General features: G+C 31.4%; 2 protein-coding genes across 2 annotated transcripts; both read left to right on the top strand.

The window, feature by feature from the left end:
* The first annotated feature begins 2577 nt into the window (after positions 1–2577).
* On the top strand, positions 2578–4604 carry LOC114381497 (glucan endo-1,3-beta-glucosidase 5-like). Its single transcript, XM_028340767.1, has 2 exons — positions 2578–2981; positions 3276–4604. Exons 1-2 carry the CDS (start codon positions 2635–2637, stop codon positions 4414–4416), a joined length of 1488 nt encoding a protein of 495 aa, XP_028196568.1. The 5' UTR covers positions 2578–2634; the 3' UTR covers positions 4417–4604.
* A 2128-nt stretch (positions 4605–6732) lies between these two features.
* Positions 6733–10024, top strand: LOC114381050. The gene is made up of 6 exons (XM_028340226.1): positions 6733–8014; positions 8434–8531; positions 8732–8756; positions 8890–9010; positions 9095–9229; positions 9370–10024. The coding sequence occupies exons 1-6, from the start codon at positions 7492–7494 to the stop codon at positions 9572–9574; spliced, it is 1107 nt and encodes a 368-aa protein (XP_028196027.1). The 5' UTR covers positions 6733–7491; the 3' UTR covers positions 9575–10024.
* The last annotated feature ends 550 nt before the right edge of the window (positions 10025–10574 follow it).

The raw sequence follows: 10574 nt of genomic DNA, 5'->3' as shown, positions 1-10574 counted from the left end.
ATAGCCGAACCCAACTAAAAAATCCAAAAAGAGAATAAGCTAAACAAGATAGGTCAAGTCCCTTCTAAGATAATTCATCCTTCAAGTTAGTTGACCAGTGATTGAAATGAGTTTGGAAGCCTTAGTTTGGAAGTCTTTCTCTGTACATTTTAACCAGGAACAAGTATGGAATAAAGCTTCATCCATGAGATTTACAGGATTGAAAGTCTGGTTATTGAAAACCAAACTATTTTTATGTTTCCAAATCATCATGGACAAGGTTATCCACAACACTTTCCATCTCTTGTGTGGGAGAATTGCATAAAGTGATTCTTTGGCTCTATGGGAAAAGGGTCCACTCTATTAACCCAACTCAAAACATCCCACCACAAAGACCTAGTTTTGATGCAAGAGAACATAACATGGCTGACATGTTCCTCTTCAGATTCACATAAAGGACAGCTATAGGAAGGCAAATCCACCTGTTTTTGATATTTTAATCACATAACATGGCTGGCCAGTTTTTGATATTTTATCTTTGCCTTTTAATGAATTATGAATGTGTTCTTGTTATGAGCTGGGGTCAGCTCAAGGTGATTGTCCTAGAGTAGGAGGCCTAGGAACCTCCTAAGAAAAAGGTTAAGAAAAAGGTGAAGGAAGGAAAGACTTGTATTATTTTTTTGCTTGATTTCTATATTGCATGATTCGTTCATATATATATATAAGCACCAAAATATGAAAAGTTGTTAACCAAATTCTAAAATTGTACTAACAGCACTAATGGAATTTAGCAAATAACAGAAAGAAACATATATGGCAGACAGCATATGCTCCTTTGGCCAATTAAGTTCTGCCAGCTTAACACTCCTGTTCAGAATTGGTTATACAAAATCTTTCAAACTGAGGTTTGATGATTCTCCTTTTGGGCCTCTGATTTGTGCTTGTCTCCCTTGTGTCTGCTTGCTGCATCTGTTTCTCTGTTTCAGTGTTAATTGCTTGTTGTGCCCATTGTTGTTGCTCTCTTCCTTTCATAACAGTTCGTGTGTATCATATAAGTTGAGTTGGATTGGAACTTGTTAATCCATATACTTGTAACTGTAAACTTCACTAAAACAACGAAGATGATACGTTGTAAGGGAAAAAAAAAAACAAGCTTGCCTTCGGTATATTAAGCACGATTAGTCGCTTTTCGTTCCAATCTATTATTTTAAATTTAATTAGTTTGATTTTATTCTGGAATTAATAGTTCTTATTCAAATATATAGAGGTTTACAATGATTTTGGGATATGAAATAATTTAAAAGTTTGGAAATTAGATATTTTAATGAAAATTCTACAGTAAAAGTCTTTTAAGGCATGGCATTGGGATTTAAAGAGTGGAAATTTAAGTGCTTATTAATTTTAAGGTGAAAAATCATGGTTTGGATTGTTAGTTTAAAATGATGTATTTAAAAAAAAGATTAAAAATAAGTAATTTAATTTTTTTATAGGTAGAAAGTAATTAATTACAGAAGTAATTTTACTTAATTTAAAATGCTGGAGTTTAATAAGAATAGAATTTACAAGATTAAAATTGCACACAATTTATTCATTTTATTTACAATATTTGCACTTTTCATTTCAATTGACCATGGCAAATTTAATATAAATTGTTACATTTATGACAACCTTGCAAAGTTTGAACAAGAGCGTTACTCAAGTGTATTTGACTGCGTTTTTTAGTTTTATAATCTGTTTGATTTTTGTTTATAAAAACTATTTTTAGTTTTCAAACTCTAAAAAGCAAAACTTATTTTATGGGTAAAAATTGTTTCTCTACTAAGAAGTTCATTGGTCTTGTCCTGCCCACTTCTACATTATTCCTACCCATAGCAGAGCAGCTCCAAATTGTTCGTTGGATGTCAATTAGAGCTATTCCAATTCGAGATTGAAATGGAATCTATGAAACTTTCTAAGAAAAGAGAAAACGATTATTAATGAAGCTATTGCCTTTTGTTATGGCGTGATGGAAAATTAGTACTGTAGTTTTCTCTTTCAACGTATCTGTATAAGGAAATTCGATACGATCCTAGGTATATAGTATTAAATTAAAATAAGCACGATAATAAATAATAAATAAGTAGACGACATAGAAATGGGAAAACAACAAGATAAAGTTCAGCTGTTCTTGGACGATAAAAAAAAAAGTTGCTTTTTTTCTTTTCCGTTCTTAAAAGTCTGGTTTCTTAGTTTGAAATGAAAATTGATTCTGCTACGGTCCATAGACAATCCTAAACCCAGTAGGGAATAATTGGAATTAAAAATAAACTTTGGCTTACCCTTATGGATTGCATTTGAATTTTTCGGTTACCTTTTAGTGTGATTCTACCTTTCTTTGCTAGATTGTTCTCCCTCTCCTACCACGTAAGCATTTTAAAAAATAAAATAAAAATGTTATGCCTTGGCTTAGTGTCACCCAATGGGTTTAGGAATCCAGTGCTTTGTTTTGTTGAGTCTAAATGCAATTCTTTACGTAACTTTCTACTGAATAAAAGTACATTATTTTTTCCCCCACTTTGAGAATAATCATCTTCATATAGGTGAGTGTTGGGAACAGAGGGGACTCAGAAACATAGGTAATTAGTCAAGGTAAGGTAAGAAAAAAAACAAGACAACATGGGACTCCAACATTTTACTACGTGCGTTTTGTTAGCTCTTTGCATTCTAAGCCAAGGTTTGGCAAAGGGTGCTCATGGCTTTGCTTGCAACTGGGGAACGCGTTTAACACATCCCCTTCCACCTCAAATAACCGTGAAACTCATGAAGGACAATGGATTCAAGCAAGTGAAGCTCTTTGAGGCTGATCCCGCAGCACTCAAGGCTTTAGGAAATTCTGGCATTCAGGTCATGGTTGGCATACCAAATGACCTCTTAGCAACCCTTGCTTCCAATGTCGATGCTGCCATTGCATGGGTCAACCAAAACGTGTCCTCTTACATATCCAAAAATGGGGTTGATATAAGGTAATATAATACTACACTATCTCTTTATTCCAATCCTTGTTGTGCTGTCATTTTAAAAGCAATTAATGACCATGTACATAAAGCAGTTTTACACAGTCACACTGTCATCCCATTACTAATCACGTTAATCTGACTTTTAGGATAGTTATCATATAAGTCAATAAACTTATCATACATGATAGGTTATGATTGGATGATAATACATAACTTATTTTCTCCATTTTAAAAGGGCAAAATATATTTGTGTTGCAAATGAATAATTGCATATTTAACCGGTGTTTGCAAAATTGCTAGGTATGTTGCTGTGGGGAATGAGGCTTTTCTCAAAACATATAATGGCCGGTTTGTTAATTCAACCTTTCCAGCCATCCAAAACATCCAAGCAGCCCTTATAAAAGCAGGATTAGGCAGGCAAGTGAAGGTGACAACCCCTCTAAATGCTGATGTCTACCAAAGTGACAGTAGTCTTCCATCAGGTGGAAACTTCAGGCCTGACATTCATGACCAAATGATCTCCATAATAAAGTTCCTAAGCCAAAATGGTGGGCCTCTAACCTTCAACATCTACCCATTCCTCAGCCTTGATGCTGATCCCCACTTCCCAAAAGAGTTTGCCTTCTTTGATGGCTCAGCTGCTCCCGTTGTTGATGGCTCCATAACCTACACCAATGTGTTTGATGCAAACTATGACACCCTCATCTCAGCCCTTGAGAAGAATGGTTTTGGCCAAATGCCTGTCATCATTGGAGAGGTTGGATGGCCAACAGATGGAACAGCCAATGCCAACATCAAGAATGCTCGAAGGTTCAACCAAGGCCTAATTGACCGCATTGTGAAAAGACAAGGAAGCCCCAAAAGACCTTCCCCACCAGATATCTACTTGTTTGGATTTATAGATGAGGATGCCAAGAGCATTGAGCCTGGCCCTTTTGAGAGGCATTGGGGTGTCTTCAACTTTGATGGATCCATTAAATACCCTTTGAATTTGGGTGGTGGAAAGCAACTAGTTGGTGCAAAAGGGGTGAGGTATTTGCCAAAGCAATGGTGTGTGATGTCAACTCAAGCAAATGTTGACCCTAATGCTTTAGCTGAGAGCATGAGCAAAGCATGCACATATGCTGATTGCACAAGCCTCTCTCCAGGGTCATCTTGCAGTGGATTAGACACAAGAGGCAATGCTTCATATGCATTCAACATGTACTATCAGGCCATGAATCAGCAAAAAGGTGCATGCAATTTCAATGGTCTCTCTGTCATCACTAACATAAACCCTTCACCACCTCAAAGCTCTTGTCAATTTAAGATCATGATCGATCTGGGGAAGCATGAAAAGAAGTCCACCTCTTCTTCTGTTGCACCAGAGAGGAAACTACACTCAATGGTCATGCTGGTGTCAAGCTTCATTTTTACTGTCATGTTATTGCTTTGTGTTTAGTTTTTTCGTTTGTGTTATGCAGAGTTTCACAAGTTCATGCCGCCAATTTTTTTAATTTATTCATTTATTTATTTTCCTTTCTTTGTAATTGTTTGTATATTCTCACTAATGAGTAGATTTTCAATCTCATACATGGTCAAATGAATGAATAATTGGTCTTGTTCTTCAAGTTGACTCAATTTTTAATCCCTGATCCTGTTATTGTATCAATTTTTTTTTTCAGTTTGTTGGTGTTGGAATCATTTTTTTGAAAAAATATCAACGTGCCTCTGGGACACCAGTTTCTACTTGGAATTAATGTTTAAATATTTTAAGGCACAATCAATATTTTTTTAATGAAGTAGTATTAAAAAGTTTGGAAAGAAAAATTATAGAAAGAGTTAACATTACATTTGTTTTTAACTTTTTATGAGCAAAGAGTTATATATTTTTGAAGAGTGTAGGAAGGAATACATTGTCTAACATATTTATTTTTTAAATATGTTTATTTTCATCGGTTTAAATTTATAAAATTTTTAAAAAATCATTAAATAAAATGTGAGATTTATAAAATTTTATAATTTTTAAATAATAGGAGAGTGTTATAAAATTTACTATATTAATAACATTTCTAGCCGTATCGTATCCAAAGGAAATCTTATGCACATTTAGAACAAGAGAAAGTTATATGGCTTGAAATCCACAAAAATACTCAGTTAACAAAATCCACACAAAAGAATCTTCATTTTTCGCTTAATAATTGAATAAAATAATCGCATAAATATATTTTGACACCCAAAACCTATTGAAAGCTGATAAAGTGAGAGAAATATAAAAAGAAGTGAAAAATATTAGGCCTGAAATTCTTTCCCCTATTTTATTTATTACATTAAATTGGTTCTTTTTTTAAATTATTATTTGAATTTTCTTATTTTTTAACCTTGTTGACCGTTAAATTTTTGGAGTGAAACACATACTCTTTTATTACTACACTCAAATGCTAATTTAAATATTTGGTACAAAATATAGTATTAATACAAATTTAAGTAAACATATTTCAAAATTCAATTTTTTTTAATTTATTATATTTTTATAATATTATATATTATCCTTTAAAATATAATATATAAGATTTCACATAAATTAGAATATGTATACTTATATAAACTTTATTTTTATTTCATATATTATATTATATTTTCACTATTCAAAACTTATTTTATGAAGTAAATATATAATATAAATTTTATTTTTAATGTATATTTTTTTTAGTTATAATTTCATAAAATGAGAGTATTTTATTACCTTTTTAATATTTATATATGTAATTTAATCACATTATTTTTTACTTATATTAAAATATTTTTGTTATTTATTATAATAGTATTTTTTATTTATATTTAAATTTATTTAATCAGGTAATAATTTTTTTAAAGAATTAAATTATATACTAAAGATACATAATTAAAAAAATGACAATATTTTCTATTTTTTAAAATATTTATATATGTAATTTATGGAATTATTTTTTTTGTCTGTATTCTAAAAAAATAACATAAATATATTAATATAGATAAAAAAATATTATCATTAAGTATCATTTTAAAAGTTAAATATAATATATAAAATAAAAATAAAACTTATGAAAATATACATATTTTAATTTATGTGAAAATAGATTTTAATCTTATATATTATATTTTAAAAGATAGTATATAAAATTATAATAAATTTAAAAATTAATTTTAAATTATTTTCACATAAAACTTATATTAATATTATATTTTGTAACAAATATTCAAATAAACAGTTGGGTGTAAAAATATTAGAGTGTTTCTTATTTTAAGGACCATGATTCTAATCCACTTTATAATATAGTAATATAGTCAACATTTAAAATTTAACAGTTAACGGTTAGTTAAATGTTAAAAACTTAAAATCAACTTTACACACTAATAATGTATTTTAAAATATAAGAAGATTTAAATAGTAAATTAAAAAAATAAAGAGACCGATTTATGTAATAGACAAAATAGGTGAACAAATATACAATTAAGCTAAAATGTTAATGATTTGATGACATGTTTAAAATTATAAATTGTTTAAATATCACAAACTACTTTTAGTTCAGGGAAAAAATAATATGAAAATTATATAAAATAAAAAAATCTTAAATAATATAACTTTTTATTTTCTAATAGAAATATTTTTATTTAAAATTTTTTAATCTTTCGTTATAAGATGCTAGTTAACATTTTTCATATCATAATCCAAAATAATCACACTAGCTCACAATCATGAGATTACTTTCTGTAATGGGTAAGAAAGAAAGTTGTAATGGGTAATCGAAAATGATGCCCTAATTTCCGTATTAACCAACAATTAGCTTTCAACGTTTGTTTTCAACTCTCTCTTTAAATTCTCCCTTTTATCAACTTAAGAAAAAGATTAATTAATCTATTGAAGTAGTCTCAGATTCAGTGCATGTCGTCTATTTTTCTACACACCGAATGATTCTATATAACGAAGAAAACCAAAAATTTGAATTTAACTCTTGAACACTAAGGAGGGATTAGAAGCAATCAAATCACCCATATACAAAGATTATTCTTCATTGTCTATGATTTCGAGCATATTCAGTTTTCAGGTTCTAGCATCTTCTTGAAACTCTTCTGAAGCTGGACCAAAATTTCTCAGCTTTTCCCTCATTATCGTTACCCATCAAAGTTTCCTCTTCTGGGTGTTTGTTTATTGGATCCGGGGCATTGTAAGATTTGATCTTTTCACGAATCATATCATTTTCAAACACTCCCATTTTCTGGGTAGTAATTGGGATTGGTTGCCTCGGATTTCGCACTCTCATTTCTAGGGTTTATGTCGGTTGGATTTGGTGGATACCCTTTTGACTCCGAACGAGCTTGACCGCGAAAAGATTGGTCCTTGGTGATCGCAGTGTTCAATTCAATAAGTTCTGGGATTGATTCTTTTACAAAGAGAATATTGCCTTTTTTGCTCTGAGATTTATCCGTTCATTTCTTTTATTCCTTTTCTTTTAATGGTGATGCTTGAATATCAGAGCAAGATTCTGGTGTTATTATGTTTAGATTAAAGAGTTGTGAAGGCCCTGTGCGCTACTTGTATCAGCAAACTTGGCATCACCTTTATCATAACAATATTATGGCTTATTTAGTTGGTTATGATCCTTGTTCCCACTTGAGCAAGGCCTTTTCTCAGTACCCTTCTCTTTCTTTTTCTGATCGTGGTAGCTACCTGTCTTTCCCATTTCTCCGTAATCTTGTTTATGCTAATGTTTTTGGGGTTAGCAGAAGCATTGGTTTTGGTACTAGAGGTTGTAGCTTTGACACTAGTGGTAGCTGCAGTGGTAATAGTGATAGGATCTTTGTGAGGGCAAAGACAAGGTCCCGTGGCTTTGCATCGAATCGCCGCCAGCCGATGTTGGCTGATTTGGAGCAAAGGAATTCTGTTAGGAGTGATGAGAGTGATGCTACTTTGGTTAAGGTTGATAATGGATCTATAAATGGAAGTCCTGCTAAGCCTCCTTGTTTCAGTGATCATCGATTATCCCAGAAACTTGTGGTTGCTGTTGATGTTGATGAGGGTATGTATGAATGTGGTACTCTTTTTATTATATTATGGTGTTTCTTCATAATTTTATATATTTTGTCATTTAACTTAATAGTTTATATGAATTATGTAGACCTAGTGCAGAATCTTGACTTTTTTCCAAGGAGAATTGCGTTACTTGATGTCTTTTCCCTCTTTTTTTTTATAAAAAAATTGTTTCAAACTTAAACATACAATTGAAGAATTAAGAAACTGAAGTCAAAGTCCGCTCCTGGGTCCATGAAACGCACAGATGATATCTCACTTTATTCTAAGCTTATCTTAATGCATTTTACATGTGTATTTGCTTGAATCTTACCTCGTCAAAATCTTGCCTAGAATGACTAATACTAATTTTAATTTTTGGATTATCCACTTTTGTTCTTCTTCTGATGTTTTTCCCCATATAAACAGTATTAGGAAACTTTGTGTCAGCTCTCAACAAGTTCATTGCAGATCGATATTCATCAAATTATTCAGTTTCTGAGTATCACGTGTATGAGTTCTGCAAGGTATTATTTGTCTGCTTTGGTAATTCTCTGAGTTCTGCATCAGGTGTATTTGGCTTGTGCACTAGTGGTGCTATTAAATAAAACTTCATTGATAAAAAGATAATCAACACTTCTTACAGCCCATTAAGCCATCATTGTATTGTTGTGAATTTGTGCATGTTTGTATGTGGAGTCTGATGCACCCTTCATTTCTGTTGCAGATATGGAATTGTTCACGTGATGAAGGTAACTTATCTGTCAGATTTTCATATCACATTTTGTGAATGGTTTTGCTATTCATTTAGTTATGGAAATTGTTGGATATAAATTATTTCCTTCTCTTTTGATTTTCACCAAACTCTTATATCTTGTTCTGCAGCTGATATCCGTGTTCACGAGTTTTTTAAGACACCATATTTCAAGTCAGGGATCCATCCTCTTCCAGGTGCTCAGATGGCTCTTCAGAAGTTATCAAGATTTTGTAGCCTATCAGTTGTAACGTATGCTTTTGGTATTGAACTTTCATCAACCTGTAAAGGAATCTTGTAAGCATTGACTAACTGGAGGTATTATTGTATGATCAGATCACGGCAGAATGCAATCAAGGACCGCACAATTGAGTGGATAGAGAAGAATTATCCAGGACTGTTTCGTGAGATTCACTTCGGTAACCACTTTGCTCTTGATGGTGTGTCAAGACCAAAGTCAGAAATTTGTAGGTAAGTCCCTTAATGCTCTTTAATGTATTGCATGTTTTCTACTTACTTTCTCAGTAATAACTGCATAAACAGAAGAGAATTCAATCTCTCTTTTCTAATGTTTAATTAGTGATAGATTCCTGGTCTACTACTATTGACAGGTCTTTAAAAGCCAAGGTTCTTATTGATGATAACCCACGATATGCCATAGAGTGTGCTGATGTTGGAATTAGAGTCTTACTTTTTGATTATGAAAACTCATATCTTTGGTGCAAGAACGAGTCTGTTGATCAGCATCCTCTGGTGACCAAAGTTAAGAACTGGGAAGAAGTGGAACAACAATTAGTGTCTCTGATAGCTTCTTAGTCGTTAAAACTTTTAACAAGGATTTGTGGAAAACCATCGTTTCTACATGAAGTTCTTCACTACATGTGTTTGAAATATCTAATATTATATTCTTGAAGACTTGAACTCACTTGAAGTGACTGTAAGGAGACTACCACCCAAAGGTCGTAGGTAGGCTGAGGTCAAAGAACTATAAATGACCGGATTATATTCTTTTTCCCATTTTGAGCAACATTGAGGAAGATTGGAATAGGAAGTTGTTCATTATCTTCAGCAGAAAAAAAAAGGAAGTTGTTCATTATGGTCGAAATTATGGTGATTTTACCATATGTAGGAGTGAAATCTAAATCATATTGGTTATACCATCCTACATTCAATCTTAACCGTCAGATTGTATGATATCTGATGTTGAACAAAGATTATACATGAAATAAAAGTGCAAAACCATCAGGGGTTTTAGTCATTGGATTCTATTCGACGTTTTACTGGTTTATTATCTTTGGTATTGTTTTTTTTATGAGTCAATTAGAAATATGAAATTCCTAATTATTATTAGTTACTTTACTAAAATTTACAATAATAATATTTTTGAAATAATCAAATAGATATCTATTTGATAAATTGATCGAAATTTATTATATTAATATTAATTATTAATACCTATTTTGTACTTTATGTTATGCACTAAAATATCAAATAAATAAGATATATTGGATTGGATATTCTATATTTTTTAATGTTTCTATTAATTTGAATTATGTTATAAATAACTAACAATTTATAATTCAGATCCTATTTATTAAATTTCTATGCTCCCAAATTTTTTATTTATAAAAATGAATTGATAATATATGTAAAAAATTAAAACAAATTGAGAAATGTCGGCTATCGCATTAAATGTTAGTGGAGGGATTTTCGAATCTCCAACTTTTGCCCTCCTCCCTTCAACCCTTAAATCTCTTTTCTAACTACTAAGCCTTATAACTTCTTTATCTTTGGTCCATTTAATTGCTAACTGTTG

Source organism: Glycine soja, chromosome 13, assembly GCF_004193775.1.
Source record: "Glycine soja cultivar W05 chromosome 13, ASM419377v2, whole genome shotgun sequence".
NCBI lineage: Eukaryota > Viridiplantae > Streptophyta > Magnoliopsida > Fabales > Fabaceae > Glycine > Glycine soja.
Note: the sequence above shows the minus strand (reverse complement) of the source record. Positions and strands in the feature narration are given on the sequence as shown.

Excerpts from the sequence above, each read along its gene's own strand:
- LOC114381497 (XM_028340767.1), top strand. The coding sequence starts at position 2,635 with ATGGGACTCCAACATTTTACTACGTGCGTTTTGTTAGCTCTTTGCATT. Across the intron at positions 2,982-3,275 it reads AAAAATGGGGTTGATATAAG|GTATGTTGCTGTGGGGAATG; the intron begins GTAATATAATAC and ends CAAAATTGCTAG.
- LOC114381050 (XM_028340226.1), top strand. The coding sequence starts at position 7,492 with ATGTTTAGATTAAAGAGTTGTGAAGGCCCTGTGCGCTACTTGTATCAG. Across the intron at positions 8,015-8,433 it reads TGCTGTTGATGTTGATGAGG|TATTAGGAAACTTTGTGTCA; the intron begins GTATGTATGAAT and ends CCATATAAACAG. Across the intron at positions 9,011-9,094 it reads TGTAGCCTATCAGTTGTAAC|ATCACGGCAGAATGCAATCA; the intron begins GTATGCTTTTGG and ends TTGTATGATCAG.